The sequence below is a fragment of the Oncorhynchus keta genome, chromosome 32, assembly GCF_023373465.1.
Source record: "Oncorhynchus keta strain PuntledgeMale-10-30-2019 chromosome 32, Oket_V2, whole genome shotgun sequence".
NCBI lineage: Eukaryota > Metazoa > Chordata > Actinopteri > Salmoniformes > Salmonidae > Oncorhynchus > Oncorhynchus keta.
Genome location: NC_068452.1, coordinates 28,902,623 through 28,921,791, shown reverse-complemented (window position 1 = coordinate 28,921,791; position 19,169 = coordinate 28,902,623). Strand labels below are relative to the sequence as shown.

The 19,169-nt window shown below is 41.7% G+C and overlaps 2 protein-coding genes across 2 annotated transcripts in view; both read right to left on the bottom strand.

Annotated features, from left to right (window-relative positions):
- Positions 1-213: 213 nt before the first annotated feature.
- Positions 214-15,041, bottom strand: LOC118365558 (cysteine protease atg4da-like). The gene is made up of 11 exons (XM_035747872.2): positions 14,880-15,041; positions 13,089-13,329; positions 7,827-7,910; positions 7,450-7,623; positions 2,983-3,259; positions 2,820-2,887; positions 2,578-2,726; positions 2,392-2,470; positions 2,229-2,305; positions 1,845-1,964; positions 214-1,329 (listed from the first exon to the last, which is right to left on the bottom strand). The coding sequence occupies exons 2-11, from the start codon at positions 13,321-13,323 to the stop codon at positions 1,144-1,146; spliced, it is 1,449 nt and encodes a 482-aa protein (XP_035603765.1). The 5' UTR covers positions 13,324-13,329; positions 14,880-15,041; the 3' UTR covers positions 214-1,143.
- A 233-nt stretch (positions 15,042-15,274) lies between these two features.
- The window catches only part of LOC118364656 (microtubule-associated serine/threonine-protein kinase 1-like), a 70,850-nt gene continuing 66,955 nt past the window's right edge, over positions 15,275-19,169 (bottom strand). The window contains exon 26 of the mRNA XM_052491283.1: positions 15,275-19,076. Coding sequence (XP_052347243.1) covers positions 17,404-19,076 — 1,673 coding nt within the window. The 3' untranslated portion in view covers positions 15,275-17,403. The remainder of the gene's footprint in view (positions 19,077-19,169) is intronic.

The following is a 19,169-nucleotide window of genomic DNA, read 5'->3' as shown; positions in this document are numbered from 1 at the left end:
TCAGTAAAATTTGGGGATTTTTTGGGTGGGGAGAAACCCCTCTTCAGTTATCAAACAAATGTATTTATAAAGCCCTTTTTACATCAGCAGGTCACAAAGTGCTATACAGAAACCCGAGCTAAACCCCAAAATAACAAGCAATGTAGTAGCACTGTAGGGTATCCTTTAAACATATAATTCAAATGTGTATGGCCTAAACTAAAATCAGTCTGATGAAGTTTAGTGATTTTATTTATTTTTACTGAGCTTTTATTTTGGATGCATTGTGCCACTCATTTTCCATGTAAAAAAATATTAATTCCAAAAACAGGGCAAATGCAACCCCATATTGCCCAGAACGTGCCTCTTAATTGACTGATAGCAATTTTAAAATTATTATTTTATACTCTCCCCACTCAACCACAAAACCAACATCTCTAAGACAAATTGATTCCTTCACCGGTTCCATGTGCACATCACAAGGTCGGAGGAATCCAATTTCCTAATCCATTCACAGAGCAGACATCCTGTCACATGACGTCAAACAGCAGCTCAGAGTCTAATGCTGGACAAAGTAGTTCAACAAAAGGTTGTAGTGGAGAGGACTATGGGATGAACAGCCTATCTATACAATGATGAAATGGGGTCAGTTAGTGTCTTTCAGCCAGGCATAGTCACCCATGACTTCATGTAGAATAATAAACAACCAAGTTGAAGGCAGGTTATTTAACGTAAGAACCTCAAAACCATACTAATATCAAAATCTTAAATTAAAAACAATTATACAAAAACTTCATTTAAAAACATTGTTACATTCATAAACACGTCCCCTTAAAACAAATAATTAGCCCAAACAAATAAATACATAAGAATAGTGTCATTGGCCTGTTCTATTCAGCAACACCTCACCCAGCCTGGTTATTGCCTGTGGAGGTTGGGGATAAAGGCTAATGCTGGAGCATGTGCCCCATCAGTAGCTGCCACTGATAAAGCTCAGTTCAGTAACTGTGTGTATGAGTTGGTATGTGAATTATGTTCCCTGCTGGCCACATTCAGTCAGTCTGTTCACAGCACCCTTAGCAGAGTTGCCAACAACCGGATGTTCTGGTTAAGGGATACAGCTAATTCAACCTAGCTTAGAACTTTTATACCTGCTACGTTAGATCACAATAACACAAACTCATCCATGCTGTTGCTGTTATTGGTCCTTCTCAGCCTCGCCTTGTCCTTGGTCAGGATGTGGGTGATAGAGTTTGGGGGTGCATCGCTCTCATGCTCCTGCCCCCCATCCTGTCCCTGACCCTCTGCAATGGTGAAGATGGGGTACTTTTCTGTTGATGATGAGAGAGCCTGGGGAAGAGAAAGAGATGAACGAGAGAACCAACTCTAGGAGCTCTTATATTTCCCGTCATCTCGATTGAACCATTAACCATTGACTGTATTACAACATATTGTAAAAGCAATAATGTACTTGGCTCCTTGCAACTAAAACATCTGCATCAGTTATACAGCACACTCTTCATACATGTATATTTGATCTCAAGAGTAAACAACAGCATCTTGGCCAGGGTTCAAATCCATAGCCAGCCTATTCCCCTGACATGGACACCACAAATAAAATCAAGTTGGTCACATTCACAGGGTATAAACGGTACAGTGAAATGCTTACTTGCAAGCTTTCCTCAACAGTGCAATATCCATTTATAAAAAGTATACACAATAAGTAATACAAAGTAGTAAAAAACCATTTTAATGTTTGGAATTTTTATGTTTGGAAATATATACACAAAAATAATATACAGTACAGCTTAGATAAATAATAAATAGTAGCAGCAATAGTGCCTATGTGTGTGTGCCCCACATACCGTGCTAACAGCTGAGCACAGTAACTCAAATTCCTTCTGGCTCTTGGCATAGAAGCCTATAGTGCAGCTGGGATCCATGCGACTGAAGGAGATCTTCCTGGGACACTTACAGTGAAACGACTGCAGGGGGAGAGGAGAGGAGAAGGCCCCATTAAGGCGAGAGATGGTGGCGTCAGGGTAGCCCAGTTTCTAGACCGAGTTTTTATCACGAAAGCGTGGCCAACAGGCACAGACAGGTTGGTAAATAAGTGGCTTAGTGTTACACTGCTAGACCGAGATGCAATCTTGGCCTAGGACCTGGTCTAGAGTCATGGATATAGAATAATGTAAAGGGTTTGCAAACAACACAGACAGCCAAAACAGGAAGAGAGCGCCTTCCATTACCTCTAAGGGGAAGTTATCCTGTGTAATATCCACTGTGGACTGGCTGTAGTGGGGGTCCAAGCACAACAGCTGTTCGTCTAGCACAGGAGACATGAGCATGGTCAGAGTGAGGGTACAAGGACTGTACAATTACAGAATGACAACAGGAAGACCATACACCTACCTTGGTACCCAACGAAGAACAGAGAGTGCTTGGGTTTGCCACCAATGATTCCAATGCAGCATTCTAACCTCAGGAGATTCTATGGAAAGAAAAAGACAATAATGGTTTACCAATCTCTCACTGTGTTCTGTGGTTGTCAGTGTCTGTGTGCATGTCTCTAGCATGTTACTCTGACTTGACACATACTTTGACACATTTGATGTAGGTGGGGTTGAGGACTTCTCCTCCCAGGCGCACAGGGACCAGGATGATGACAGACTTCCAGGCTGCACTGGGTCCTGTGGAGCCCTCAGATAGAGGTCTCTCACACAGCCTCACCACATCATCTATGTACACTATACAGGGACCACACAATGATACAACCTATTACTATGGTCTGATGTGCACCCTGCCAAATAGTGAGAATGAGATAACAAGGGAACACTCACCAGTGCAGTCCTGTGCTACATACACGGTCAGATTGGACACCTCTGCTGATGCTGCGTCAACAGCCTTACTAAAACAAACAGACACCACACATCACTAAGGGAAGATGTATTGTATGGAATGCAGATGGTTGGGAGGGGGCAGGTTTAGCTTCTAAGTTCTCACCGAAGTATGTGTGCTACGATGGAGGGGCCGTACCAGTCCCCTGCCTTCTTCCCTGAGCTTTTGCCCTGTTCCACCAGCTGATGCAGCCCGAACGGGGCGATGGGATGGTCCCCAAACCAGGACACCACCCGTCTGTGAGTAACTTCAGTCCGGCTCTCCAGGAAGGACACTATGCTCTTCCTCCTTCCCTTCTTAGTCACCTCTGGACCCAAGGAGCGAGACTCCTGTACCTCCATGTCATCTTTGGACACATGGTTGGCAGAGAGCCAGGTCCAGCCTGGCAACAATAGAGAGACAAGGGACAAGGCTAAGTAGTGATAAACTGTAGTAGTGTTTTACTCAGGAGATACTTTGAGATGCTGCTGGAAACATGTACCTGTATGTATGCATGCATGTACCTGTATGTATGTATGTATGTATGTATGTATGTATGTATGTATGTATGCATGTATGTATGTATGTATGTATGTATGTATGTACGCATGTATGTATGTATGTACGTACGTATGTATGTATGTATGTACCTGTATGTATGTATGTACCTGTATGTATGTATGTACCTGTATGTATGTATGTACCTGTATGTATGTATGTACCTGTATGTATGTACCTGTATGTATGTATGTATGTATGTATGTATGTATGTATGTACCTGTATGTACCTGTATGTACGTATGTACCTGTATGTATGTATGTACCTGTATGTATGTATGTACCTGTATGTATGTACCTGTATGTATGTATGTATGTATGTATGTATGTATGTATGTATGTATGTATGTATGTATGTATGTATGTATGTATGTATGTATGTATGTACGTACGTACCTGTATGTACGTACCTGTATGTACGTACCTGTATGTACGTACCTGTATGTACGTACCTGTATGTACGTACCTGTATGTACGTACCTGTATGTACGTACCTGTATGTACGTACCTGTATGTACGTACCTGTATGTACGTATGTATGTATGTACGTATGTATGTATGTATGTATGTATGTATGTATGTACGTATGTATGCATGCATGTATGTATGCATGTATGTACCTATGTATGCATGTACCTGTATGTACCTATGTATGCATGTATGCATGTATGTATGTACCTGTATGTATGTATGTATGTATGTATGTATGTATGTATGTATGTATGTATGTATGTATGTATGTATGTATGTATGTATGTATGTACCTGTATGCATGTATGTACCTGTATGCATGTATGTATGTATGCATGTATGCATGTATGCATGTATGTATGCATGTATGTATGTATGTATGTATGTATGTACCTGTATGTATGTATGTACCTGTATGTATGTATGTACCTGTATGTATGTATGTACCTGTATGTATGTATGTACCTGTATGTATGTATGTACCTGTATGTATGTATCTACCTGTATGTATGTATGTACCTGTATGTATGTACCTGTATGTATGTACCTGTATGTATGTATGTATGTATGTATGTATGTATGTATGTATGTATGTATGTATGTATGTATGTATGTATGTATGTATGTATCTGTATGTATGTATGTACCTGTATGCATGTATGTATGTATGTATGTATGTATGTACCTGTATGTATGTATGTACCTGTATGTATGTATGTATGTATGTACCTGTATGTATGTATGTATGTATGTATGTATGTATGTATGTATGTATGTATGTATGTATGTACCTGTATGTATGTATGTATGTATGTATGTATGTATGTATGTACCTGTATGTACCTGTATGTACGTATGTACCTGTATGTATGTATGTACCTGTATGTATGTATGTACCTGTATGTATGTACCTGTATGTATGTATGTATGTATGTATGTATGTATGTATGTATGTATGTATGTATGTATGTATGTATGTATGTATGTATGTATGTATGTATGTATGTATGTACGTATGTATGTACCTGTATGTATGTACCTGTATGTATGTATACCTGTATGTACGTACCTGTATGTATGTACCTGTATGTATGTATGTACCTGTATGTATGTATGTACCTGTATGTATGTACGTACCTGTATGTACGTACCTGTATGTACGTACCTGTATGTACGTATGTATGTATGTACGTATGTATGTATGTATGTATGTATGTATGTATGTACGTATGTATGCATGCATGTATGTATGCATGTATGTACCTATGTATGCATGTACCTGTATGTACCTATGTATGCATGTATGCATGTATGTATGTACCTGTATGTATGTATGTATGTATGTATGTATGTATGTATGTATGTATGTATGTATGTATGTATGTACCTGTATGCATGTATGTACCTGTATGCATGTATGTATGTATGCATGTATGCATGTATGCATGTATGCATGCATGTATGCATGTATGTATGTATGTACCTGTATGTATGTATGTACCTGTATGTATGTATGTACCTGTATGTATGTATGTACCTGTATGTATGTATGTATGTACCTGTATGTATGTATGTATGTACCTGTATGTATGTATCTACCTGTATGTATGTATGTACCTGTATGTATGTACCTGTATGTATGTACCTGTATGTATGTATGTATGTATGTATGTATGTATGTATGTATGTATGTATGTATGTATGTATGTATGTATGTATGTATGTATGTATCTGTATGTATGTATGTACCTGTATGCATGTATGTATGTATGTATGTATGTATGTACCTGTATGTATGTATGTACCTGTATGTATGTATGTATGTATGTACCTGTATGTATGTATGTATGTATGTATGTATGTATGTATGTATGTATGTATGTACCTGTATGTATGTATGTATGTACCTATGTATGTATGTATGTATGTATGTATGTATGTATGTATGTACCTGTATGTATGTATGTATGTATGTACCTGTATGTATGTATGTACCTATGTATGTATGTACCTATGTATGTATGTATGTACCTATGTATGCATGTATGTACCTATGTATGCATGTATGCATGTATGTATGTATGCATGTATGTATGTATGCATGTATGTACCTGTATGTATGCATGTATGTATGTATGTATGTATGTATGTATGTATGTATGTATGTATGTATGTATGTATGTATGTATGTATGTATGTATGTACCTCTATGTATGTATGTATGTATGTACCTCTATGTATGTATGTATGTATGTATGTATGTATGTATGTATGTATGTATGTATGTATGTATGTATGTATGTATGTATGTATGTATGTATGTACCTCTATGTATGTATGTATGTATGTATGTACCTCTATGTATGTATGTATGTATGTATGTACCTCTATGTATGTATGTATGTATGTATGTATGTATGTATGTACCTCTATGTATGTATGTATGTATGTATGTATGTATGTATGTACCTCTATGTATGTATGTATGTATGTATGTATGTATGTACCTCTATGTATGTATGTATGTATGTATGTATGTATGTATGTATGTATGTATGTACCTCTGTATGTATGTATGTATGTATGTATGTATGTATGTACCTCTATGTATGTATGTATGTATGTATGTATGTACCTCTATGTATGTATGTATGTATGTATGTATGTATGTACCTCTATGTATGTATGTATGTATGTATGTATGTATGTACCTCTATGTATGTATGTATGTATGTATGTATGTATGTACCTCTATGTATGTATGTATGTATGTATGTATGTATCTCTATGTATGTATGTATGTATGTATGTATGTATGTATGTATGTATGTATGTATGTATGTATGTATGTATGTATGTATGTACCTCTGTACGTATGTATGTATGTATGTACCTCTGTACGTATGTATGTATGTATGTACCTCTATGTATGTATGTATGTATGTACCTCTATGTATGTATGTATGTATGTACCTCTATGTATGTATGTATGTATGTACCTCTATGTATGTATGTATGTATGTACCTCTATGTATGTATGTATGTATGTACCTCTATGTATGTATGTATGTATGTACCTCTATGTATGTATGTATGTATGTACCTCTATGTATGTATGTATGTATGTACCTCTATGTATGTATGTATGTATGTACCTCTATGTATGTATGTATGTATGTACCTCTATGTATGTATGTATGTATGTACCTCTATGTATGTATGTATGTATGTACCTCTATGTATGTATGTATGCATGTATGTACCTCTATGTATGTATGTATGCATGTACCTCTATGTATGTATGTATGTATGTACCTCTATGTATGTATGTATGTATGTACCTCTATGTATGTATGTATGTATGTACCTCTATGTATGTATGTACCTCTATGTATGTATGTATGTATGTATGTACCTCTATGTATGTATGTATGTACCTCTATGTATGTATGTATGTATGTATGTATGTATGTATGTATGTATGTATGTATGTATGTATGTATGTATGTATGTATGTATGTATGTATGTATGACCCACGTGCACAAGTGCGTTTTTTCTTTTACCTGGCGGCAGCAGGTGTAGCAGCAGCCCCTGTGCCAGGAGCATCTGGCCACTGCGCAGCATGCAGCCCCACCCACTGTCTGTGGTCAGAGAGGAACCATTCAGCTGTGGGAAACCCCGCCTGTACGTCAGCCACAGCAGAGTGGCAAAGGCCCGGCGAAAGCACTCCCTCTCCACTGACAAAACAAAGGACAGACACCGTCCTTGAATATATACAATGTCCTCAAATCCAGTTACATACCAGTTAGGTGTGGGTCTTTAATTGAAGGTCCCCAAGAACACATTCTTAAATAGAAGAAGTTTGGAACAACCAAGACTCTTCCTAGAGCTGGCCTCCCGGCAAACTGAGCAGTTACCCAACCAACAGAACATCTCTCACCTCCATGACTGAGCAGATAAGACTGACCAAGCATGGTCAGAGGAGAGGTCTTGCTGAAGCGGGCCTTTGACTTGAACGACCAGCCTGGATGGGCAAAGGAAAGCAAACTATAAAATGACAAACAATAACTTGCCCAAGCCTCCCCCATTTCTCCTTCACCCAAATCCAGATAGCTGATGTTCTGAAAGAGCTGCAAAATCTGGACCCCTACAAACCAGCCGGGATAGACGAACTGGACCCTCTAAGATTATCTGCTGAAATTGTTGCAAACCCTATTAATAGCCTGTTCAACCTCTTTCGTATCGTCTGAGATTTCCATAGATTGGAAAGCTGCCATGGTCATCCCCCTCTACAAAGGGGGACACACTCTAGACCCAAATTGCTACAGACCTATATCTATCCTAACATGCCTTTCTAAGGTCTTTGAAAGCCAAGTTAACAAACAGATTACCAACCATTTCTAATCCCACTTTACCTTCTCCGCTATGCAATCTGGTTTCAGAGCTGGTCATGGGTGCACCTCAGCCACACTCATGGTCCTAAACGACATCATAACCGCCATCGATAAGAGACATTACTGTACAGCCGTATTCATCGACCTGGCTAAGGCTTTCGACTCTGTCAATCACAACATTCTTATTGGCAGACTCAACAGCCTTGGTTTCTCAAATTATTGCCTCGCCTGGTTCACCAACTACTTCTCTGATAGAGTTCAGTGTGTCAAATCAGAGGACCTGTTGTCCGGACCTCTGGCAGTCTCTATGGGGGTGCCACAGGGTTCAATTCTCGGGCAGACTCTTCTCTGTATACATCAATGATGTTGCTCTTTCTGCTGGTGATTCTTTGATCCACCTCTTACGCAGACGACACCATTCTGTATACCTCTGGCCCTACTTTGGACACTGTGTTAACTAACTTCCAGACAAGCTTCAATGCCATACAACTCTCCTTCCGTGGCCTCCAACTGCTCTTAAATGCATGCACTTCAAACGATCGCTGCCGCACCCGCCCAGCACCACTCCTCTGGACGGTTCTGACTTAGAATATGTGGAAACTACAAATACCTAGATGTCTGGTTAAACTGTAAACTCTCCTTCCAGACTCACATTAAATCAAATCCAATCCAATCTAAATCTAGAATCAGCTTCCTATTTCGCAACAAAGCATCCTTCATTCATGCTGCCAAACATACTCTCGTAAAACTGACCATCCTACCGATCCTCGATATTTACAAAATAGCCTCCAACACTCTACTCAACAAATTGGATGCAGTCTATCACAGTGCCATCCATTTCGTCACCAAAGCCCCATATAGTACCCACCACTGCGACCTGTACGCTCTCGTTGGCTGGCCCTCGCTTCATACACGTCGCCAAACCCACTGGCTTCAGGTCATCTACAAGTCTCTGCTAGGTAAAGCACTGCCTTATCTCAGCTCATTGGTCACCATAGCAGCACCCACTCCAGCAGGTATATCTCACTGGTCACCCACAAAGCCAATTCTTCCTTTGGCCGCCTCTCCTTCCAGTTCTCTGCTGCCAATGACTGCCAATGACGAACTGCAAAAATCACTAAAGCTGGAGACTCATATCTCCCTCACTAGCTTTAAGCACCAGCTGTCAGAGCAGCTCACATATCACTGCACTTGTATATAGCCCATTTGTAAATAGCCAATCCAACTACCTCAGCCCCATACTGTATTTATTTATTTTAGAGGTCGACCGATTAATCGGAATTGCCGGTAACTTTGTACGAGAATTCTCTCTTCTTTTCTACACCTTTATTGCATCTTTATTTAACTAGGCAAGTCAGTTAAGACATTCTTATTTTCAATGACGGTCTAGGAACAGTGGGTTAACTGCCTTGTTCAGGGGCAGAACGACAGATTTTGTCAGCTCAGGGATTCAATCTTGCAACCTTACGGTTAACTAGTCCAACGCTCTAACCATCTGCCTCACGAGGAGCCCGCCTGTTACGCGAATGCAGTAAGAAGCCAAGGTAAGTTGCTAGCTAGCATTAAACTTAATCATAATCACTAGTTATAACTACACATGGTTGATGATATTAGTTTATCTAGCGTGTCCTGCATTGCATATAATCGATGCAGTGACTGTCGTTGCTCCAACGTGTACCTAACCATAAACACCAATGCCTTTCTTAAAATCAATACACAGATGTATATATTTTTAAACCTGCATATTTATCTAAAAGAAATCCAGGTTAGCAGGCAATATTAACCAGGTGAAATTGTGTCACTTCTCTTGCGTTCATTGCACGCAGAGTCAGGGTATATGCAACAGTTTGGGCCGCCTGGCTCATTCCGAACTAATTTGCCAGAATTTTACGTATTTATGACATAACGTTGAAGGTTGTGCAATGTAACAGGAATATTTAGACTGATTGATGCCACCCGTTAGATCAAATATGGAACAGTTCCGTATTTCACTGAAAGAATAAACGTCGTTTTTGAGTTGATAGTTTCCGGATTCGATCATATTAATTAATTAATTAATTAATTAATTTGTGTGTGTTATAATTAAGTCTATGATTTGATAGAGCAGACTGACTGAGCGATAGGCACCAGCAGACTCATAAGCATGCATTCAAACAGCACTTTCGTGCATTTTGCCAGCAGCTCTGCTGTTTATGACTTCAAGCCTATCAACGCCTGAGATTAGGCTGGTGTAACGATGTGATGTGAAATGGCTAGCGTTTCAAACGTCACTCGCTCTGCGACTTGGAGTAGTTGTTCCCCTTGCTCTGCAAGGGCCACAGCTTTTGTGGCGCAATGGGTAACGCTGCTACAAGGGTGGTTGTTGTCGTTGTGTTCCTGGTTCGAGCCCAGGTAAGAGCGAGGAGAGGTACGGAAGCTATACTGTTACACTGGCATACTAAAGTGCCTAAAAGAACATCCAATAGTCAAAGGTATATGAAATACAAATGGTAGAGAGAAATATTCCTATAATAACTACAACCTAAAACTTCTTACCTGGGAATATTGAAGACTGGAACCACCAGAAAGGAACCACCAGCTTTCATATGTTCTCATTTTCTGATCAAGGAACTTAAACGTTAGCTTTCTTACATGGCACATATTGCACTTTTACTTTCTTCTCCAACACTTTGTTTTTGCATTATTTAAACCAAATTGAACATTTTTCATTATTTATTTGAGGCTAAATTGATTTTATTGATGTACACTGCTCAAAAAAATAAAGGGAACACAAACAACACAATGCAACTCCAAGTCAATCACACTTCCGTGAAATCAAACTGTCCACTTAGGAAGCAACACTGATTGACAATAAATTTCACATGCTGTTGTGAAAATGGAATAGACAACAGGTGGAAATTATAAAGGAGTGGTTCTGCAGGTGGTGACCACAGACCACTTCTCAGTTCCTATGCTTCCTGGCTGATGTTTTGGTCACTTTTGATTGCTGGCGGTGCTTTCACTCTAGTGGTAGCATGAGACGGAGTCTACAACCCACGCAAGTGGCTCAGGTAGTGCAGCTCATCCAGGATGGCACATCAATGCGAGCTGTGGCAAGAAGGTTTGCTGTGTCTGTCAGCGTAGTGTCCAGAGCATGGCGCTACCAGGCGCTACCAGGAGACAGGCCAGTACATCAGGAGACGTGGAGGAGGCCGTAGGAGGGCAACAACCCAGCAGCAGGACCGCTACCTCCGCCTTTGTGCAAAGAGGAGCACTGCCAGAGCCCTGCAAAATGACCTCCAGCAGGCCACAAATGTGCATGTGTCTGCTCAAACGGTCAGAAACAGAGTCCATGAGGGTGGTGTGAGGGCCCGACGTCCACAGGTGGGGGTTGTTCTTACAGCCCAACTCTGTGCAGGACGTTTGGCATTTGCCAGAGAACACCAAGATTGGCAAATTCGCCACTGGCGCCCTGTGCTCTTCACAGGTGAAAGCAGGTTCACACTGAGCACATGTGACAGACGTGACAGAGTCTGGAGACGCCGTGGAGAACGTTCTGCTGCCTGCAACATCCTCCAGCATGACCGGTTTCGCGGTGGGTCAGTCATGGTGTGGGGTGGCATTTCTTTGGGGGGGGCCGCACAGCCCTCCATGTGCTCGCCAGAGGTAGCCTGACTGCCATTAGGTACCGAGATGAGATCATCAGACCCCTTGTGAGACCATATGCTGGTGCGGTTGGCCTTGGGTTCCTAATGCAAGACAATGCTAGACCTCATGTGGCTGGAGTGTGTCAGCAGTTCCTGCAAGAGGAAGGCATTGATGCTATGGACTGGCCCGCCCGTTCCCCAGACCTGAATCCAATTGAGCACATCTGGGACATCATGTCTCGCTCCATCCACCAACGACACGTTGCACCACAGACTGCCACCTCATCAGGAGCATGCCCAGGTGTTGTAGGGAGGTCATACAGGCACGTGGAGGCCACACACACTACTGAGCCTAATTTTGACTTGTTTTAAGGACATTACATCAAAGTTGGATCAGCCTATAGTGTGGTTTTCCACTTTAATTTGAGTGTGACTCCAAATCCAGACCTCCATGGGTTGATACATTTGATTTCCATTGATAATTTGTGTGATTTTGTTGTCAGCACATTCAACTATGTAAGTCGCTCTGGATAAGAGCGTCTGCTAAATGACTTAAATGTAAATGTAAATGTAAAAAAGTATTTAATAAGAATATTCCCTTCGTTCAGATCTAGGATGTGTTATTTTAGTGTTCCCTTTATTTTTTTGAACAGTGTATTATATTAAGTTAAAATAAGTGTTCATTCAGTATTGTTGTAATAGTCATTATTACAAATAAATTTTTTTAAAGAAATCAGCAGAATAATCGGTATCGGCATTGAAAAATCATAATCGGTTGAACTCTAATTTATTTATCTTGCTCCTTTGCACCCCCAGTATCTCTACTTGCACATTCATCTTCTGCTAATTCTACCATTCCAGTGTTTAATTGCTATATTGTAATTACTTTGCCACCATGGCCTATGGCCTTACCTCCCTTATCCCTCCCTTATTACCTCCCTTATCCTTCCTCATTTGTACATGCTGTATATATACTTTTTCTACTGTATTATTGATTATATGTTTGTTTATTCCATGTGTAACTCTGTGTTGTTGTATGTGTCTAACTGCTTTGCTTTATCTTGGCCAGGTCACAGTTGCAAATGAGAACTTGTTCTCAACTAGCCTACCTGGTAAAATAAAGTAAAAATCACCTTTAAAGTGACTGGTCACTTAGATCAAAACGGTTTTAGGCACACATACCATATTTGACATTGTTCCATGCTGACACCAGCTTGGACTTGAGTCTGCCTCTCTCCTCAGGTTCCTCTGGGTCATCCTGGCTTCCATCAGAGCCCTGAGTTCCCAGAGACATGGTGGAAAGGTGGAACCAATCGTCTGGAGGGTCACCCTCAGGGCTCTGGCCCTCACAGGGAGAACTGGGGTTCATGACTACTGGGCTTGTCCAACTGTCTGGAGGTCGTTTTCTTATCGCCATATCAACCTGAGAGTGGACACAGCATTGAGTATTCAGCCAAGAAGAAACCTTGATTACCATCAGGGGCAAAGCTCAGATGTAAGCTGAGAGATATTGACTGCACAGATCATAGTAGTAGCTTATACTAAGTCTTCTCTCCAGGAAGTAGCTACAAACATAATTTAAACTGCATGACATGTTAATAATTCCCCTCAGTGAGTTAGACTGAGGGCATGTGACAAGATTGTGATGACAGTAAGAATTTCAGACATGTATGGGTTTCTTTCAAATAGATAGACTATAATAAAAGATACCAACCCTACCGTTAGGCTTGTTTACACTGAGCTCCACTGGGGTTCGAAACACAATCATGATTAAATTAAGACAATGGGGAGCCAGCGTGAGATATGGGTCGGAATATAAATCTCAATGTAGGGATGGGATATGTATTATTACTAACGTATGCTAGCTTGCAGTAACCACCTTAGCCATTTTTGAATGGCAGTGTCAGCCAATCAGCTCCTTTGGTGTTCAACGGACTTGCCATTCCATAACGGCTGCTGTAGTTATAATCCTGATTGTGTTCCGACCCCAGTGTAGCTCAGTTTAAACAATAGTTATGGTAGGGTCAGCATCTTCTGGCAAATAATTGTGGAGCAGCACTTTATTTTCAGCAGACACTGAAAATGCAGTTACTCACACAGTAGAGCTCCATCTGCCTTCGCATGTAGCAAGTATCCAACTGTTTAATATACATTGAAATATTGTATAGCTGGCTAGTCTACAGTGCATTCGAAAATTATTCAGACCCCTTGACTTTTTCCACATTGTTACAATAGTCCCCCCCCCCCTCAATCTAAACACAATACCCCATAACGACAAACCAAAAACAGGTTTAGACATTTTGGCAAATGTATATATACAGTGGGGCAAAAAAGTATTTAGTCAGCCACCAATTGTGCAAGTTCTCCCACTTAAAAAGATGAGAGAGGCCTGTCATTTTCATCATAGGTACACTTCAACTATGACAGACAAAATAGAGAGAAAAAAAATCCGGAAAATCACATTGAAGGATTTTTAATGAATTTATTTGCAAATTATGGTGGAAAATAAGTTTGCCCGGGCAATACACGTTGTGCTATAAGTCAGCACCTGAATTGTTTAACATAAGTAATACAATTCGTGTTGACATCCAGCTGACATTACAGTGACACGACTAGGGTTGAGGTAACTACTATGTCTCAACATTACAGATGAATCGTCAACATTGTTTCCGACACAATGACAATGGCAAGCACGTAGGCATTAATTTGTCACTGACGAGCTTCTTGCTGGCTGAATGTGTTAACGTTGCATTGTAAAAATATAGCTAACAAAATATATATTGCTTTCAAATCTTAAGCTAACTCAATGTAGGGAAACTTGCTAGTGAGTGAGCTAATAGCTAATTGACAACGGGTTAACGATATCTAGCTAGCCAACGACGTCCATGTCTTTATTATATTCTGTAAACAAGCTAAGATTAGCTGTTCTTCTCTCCTGAGCTCTTTATAGTTGGTTATCATTTGTCCTCTTACCTTTATTTACATATGTCATCTTGTATGTTTCACTTACAAACTACTGTCAACGAAATAATCGTCTGAATTGGAGATGACTTTCAAGAACAAGTTATCCCATCATTAGCTAGCGGCCTGACTTCCTGTTTGTCTACTTGGCAATCGGTATCGTGATTGGTCAATAAATGACCAACGTTTGATTTACTTCCTCCACAGCGGCGTGTTCAGCATGACGCAACGTTTTGGAACGTTCATGTATATGCTACTTAAAACAAACATGCCTCTCTGACGTATAGAATAATGATTTCTGTCTGCATGTTTGAACAACGTTTTGCTGAACGTGGCCCTGTTGATATTCATTTAGAAGTTGTCTGTCAAAGTTATGTCTCACAACAAGAACACAAACAGGCACATGGTAATTTAAGGATTATCTTGAAGGATTTTATTACTCTATAGGCTTTTTTTTGCATTGGTTTCATAACAGTGCCTAGGGAATAAAATGACATGGACAACAATGAACTGAGAGAAGTGTCATAAAAAAGTCAAAACTCACAAATAAGTCAACATGGACAGAGGCCATGGTGTATTGCAACTCTCTTATGGAATGACAGAAGTATAACTGCACAAAATATGACAACCACACAGATTTGGTAAATTCTCTCATTTGTAGACTTACAATTTAGAGATATAAATAACGATTCAAAGAACAATGCACAAGTAAACCATTTGAGAGCAATTGACAAATAATCAAATACAATAAATAGTGTAATAAATAGATAAATAAATACATTTGACACTAAATAAAGTGCAATTTCCACGCACACCCCCACATACCCAAACACAAGCTTTTAACTAGCATTCATCTAAATAAGAGCTGTTTGTTTTCTCCTAGGAGCACTGTATCTGTATCATACAGCTCTCTTTATCGGTCATAATACAAACAACAAAAGTTTTTTCAAATAGTATTTAGACAAACAAACAAGTTTCTAGTAGCTATATGAATGGAACAGTGGTTACAATAGAAAATCATGAAGATATGAGGGTAATATCTCAGATAAAATCTAATCTTGTGTCATTCAATTGTGAACTGATTATGTGTCAATTACATTTTTACCTAAAATAATATGTTCAGGACAGTCCGTGTGATGACCACAAGATGGCAGTCTGATACAGGTATGGGTATGAACATATTAAGTTACGTCCCTGATGAAAGTGCTGCCTATGTCTACGGTGGGCTCTCAGATCTCACTAGGAATTCATCACTACTCATCACTGTAAACAACATATCCCTCAAATAAACTGGCACTTTTATTCGCACATTACATTATACAATGCTAATTTTGCATACATGGAAAAGGGAGAGTTCTAGCCTACGTTGCCAGAGTACGAGTAAGTCTCAAACAAGACTCCCATTCTATAGTATCAATTTCATCACCTGACCACACTTAATTCACACGCAGAGACATATGGGTTCCACTTCTTTAGTTCAATTCATTAGCACTGTATTCATGTCAGAACCTAAATAATTGCACATTTCACAATGCCCACTGGGCACAGATGTCAATTCAATGTCTATTCCATGTTGGTTCAACATAATTTCATTGAAATTACGTGGAAACAACATTGACTTCAACCAGTGTGTGCCCAGTGGGTTGAGTCAATGCAGACAATTCGTAGAACAATATATCTGCTTGCTTGGCTTATTGCAAACCTTTACCTCCCTAACATCCGTTCATGGGTACATTGTAGGGGACACACAGGAAAATACTTAAAAAGCCCATTGCATAGTGTCCCTGTGCAAGTTCAGATAGTCCACCTAAATCCAACCAGGACTCAGCCCTTAAAACACTCAAACAAATTCATTCAGCTCTCCTTTACACAATACAATTCCAAGTTCCACATTTAGCAAGCAGGTCATCTTCTTTGTCCAGTTAGAAACACATCTCAATGTGTTACACCAATGCATGTTACACCAATACAACAATTCTTCTCTCAATCTATTTTCCAGGTACTGTGTGAGAAAAAGAACAAGGTGCTATCTTTAGGTATTTCAACTGAGTGAAAAGATGGCACCGGAGTTGACGGACATGGGTAATGTTCTTCGTGTTGACAGACTGTGACAGAAGCCTGCCTATAGACATGCTGTTTACATTGGGAACATGTGGGGGCTGTTGACATGATGTTCACAGTGTTCACTACCATCAGGTCTGTTAGATTCTTTTTCCTCATCTCTTTAAATATTCTCTTTCATCTCTCATGTACAATTTGGAACATGCAAGCAGACACGCTTTTACTATATACATTACACATACAGTACATACACACACACATTTGAGAACAGCATTAAAGCACATTCCTCAACATATTCTTGTTTTATCTACAGGTCTGTATTTTCTAGCTATTTGGTGTGTTTCTGTTTCTTTAGGCGTACATGTTTTTGTCCCTTTTTCGAGGGTGCCCTGTAGGTGCCTGATATGGTGGGGCATGATATTCTGGTCCAAAAGGCATTTTCCGGGAGATCCCAGGTTTGTCCCTCACTTGCAGATCAGGAGTGGTGCTTACCTGAATTCCTTGTGTTTGCCTTTTCAGGCTGAGCTGAGCCGGTAGGACTTGGAGATGTCCCCTGAGCGCCCCGTCGACCACCTCCAGACGGAGCCTCAGACTTTCCTGCTGAACTTCCACGTTTCTCCTCACCGCCCTTGGGCCCTTCCTGGGATCCCATCTTCATAGGCCCCAGCACGTTTTTGGCCACACTGGTCAGCTGAGTCACAAAGCTTGGCTTGTCACCAGGGGAGACGGGGCGTGACTTGCTGGAGCAGGGGGAGGCAGCGGTGGAGGAGGGGGACATAGGGTTCTCCTCCACCACCTCCAGGTGACTCCTCTCCTCCTTGGCCCCTCGGTAGCTGCTCAACGGGACAGGAACCTTGTCTGCTCTGGATTTTGTTGAAGCAGGAACTGGGCCTATGGTAAGAGGGGATGGGGCCGGGGTCGGGGCTGGTGCTTGGGTTGGGACTGAAGGAGCAGGTCCTTTAACCTTGGTCTCAGTGGCTTTGTCAATGCCACCCATCCCTCCTTTCAAAGTGCTCTCTCCCATCTGTGTGTCTTTACTTGCCTTGGCCAACTCTGTAGCTCCCGCCCTCTGTGTGGTGACTTTGTCTGGACCCCCACTCCCTTTCTCCTCACTCTTCTCCTGGCTTCTGCTTGCTGGGGTGGTGTCTGTCTGGACAACCTGGTGCTTAAGCTCCTGGGAGAGCGGACTCTGGGATGTAGCCTGGACTGGGGCCCTGTAAGTGGGATTAGGGCCACCACTGGCTGTCTCAGAGCTTGGAGCACTAGAGCTTAGAGGTTTGTCTGCTGGGCTGGACTTGGCCCCTGGAGTGGAGGGGGTTGAGGCTGGGCTAGGCTGGGCCTCACCTGGTACTGGTGAAGCTTTTCTCTTCAGAGCCTCACAAGGGGTTAATGTCTTAGCTGTCTCACTAGCGCTGGTCTTGGGCTCTACTTTAACAGGTGTGCTGTCAGTGTGTGGGTCATATGCTGTAGTCTGGGCAGCTCTCTCCCTCCCTGTCAGCAGTGTGTCCCGGCTCAGGGGCGACTCCTGTCTCCCCAGCCTCCTCGCAAGCTTCAGGCACCCTGTCTCTCCAACCGTGGGGGGAGAAGGGGAGGAGGAAGATGAGGGAGAGGGGGGAACGGGCCCGTTCTCTCCCTCCATCTCCAGCAGACTCTGCAGGCTGTGCTCGCAGTGGAAAGACTCCCTCCTGTAGTCCCCATGTGACACCTCCAGGCTGTGCTTACGCATTGACACCCCTCCTGCAAGGGGTGAGGAAGCTGAAGACGAAGATGAAAAGGAGGGTAGAAGGGTTGCACCCAGTTTCTCTGACGACTGAACCCGCTGTAGCAAAGGTGAGCGTGGGGGCTCTGCGCTTTTGGGCCTGGGACGGGCCACAGGGGGAGAGGAGTGGAGCTTTGCTGGGAAGGCCTGAGTGGTGTTGGAGCTACCCACTGTGTGGCCAGACAGGGGTGGGGGAGAGGAGGTGGTGGGGGAGGGTGTGTGGGCCAGGGGGGACAGAGGGATGTTGCCAGCTGACTTGCAGCGGGCTGAGCGGTACTGGCGGTGCAGTTTGGGGGAGAGGCCGTGCAGGGAGCTGGGTCTCATGTGCTGGGAGGCAGCCGGAGAGTTAGGGGTGCTGGAGACTGGAGAACTGCTCTGAGAAGTGTTGCCTGAGGAGTGAAGAGGAGACATATAGCAATCATTCAAACTATTATTTTGTTATGTGAGGGTGCAGATGCTAAGAGGAGTGCTGTACAGTAATG

Bases quoted from the DNA above. Each gene is read 5' to 3' on its own strand.
- LOC118365558 (XM_035747872.2), bottom strand. From the start codon at position 13,323: ATGGCGATAAGAAAACGACCTCCAGACAGTTGGACAAGCCCAGTAGTC. The intron at 2,306-2,391 runs GTAGGTGTATGG...CTCCTGTGCTAG, and splicing joins GTTCTTCGTTGGGTACCAAG to ACGAACAGCTGTTGTGCTTG. The intron at 1,330-1,844 runs GTATGTGGGGCA...TCTCTTCCCCAG, and splicing joins TGTGCTCAGCTGTTAGCACG to GCTCTCTCATCATCAACAGA.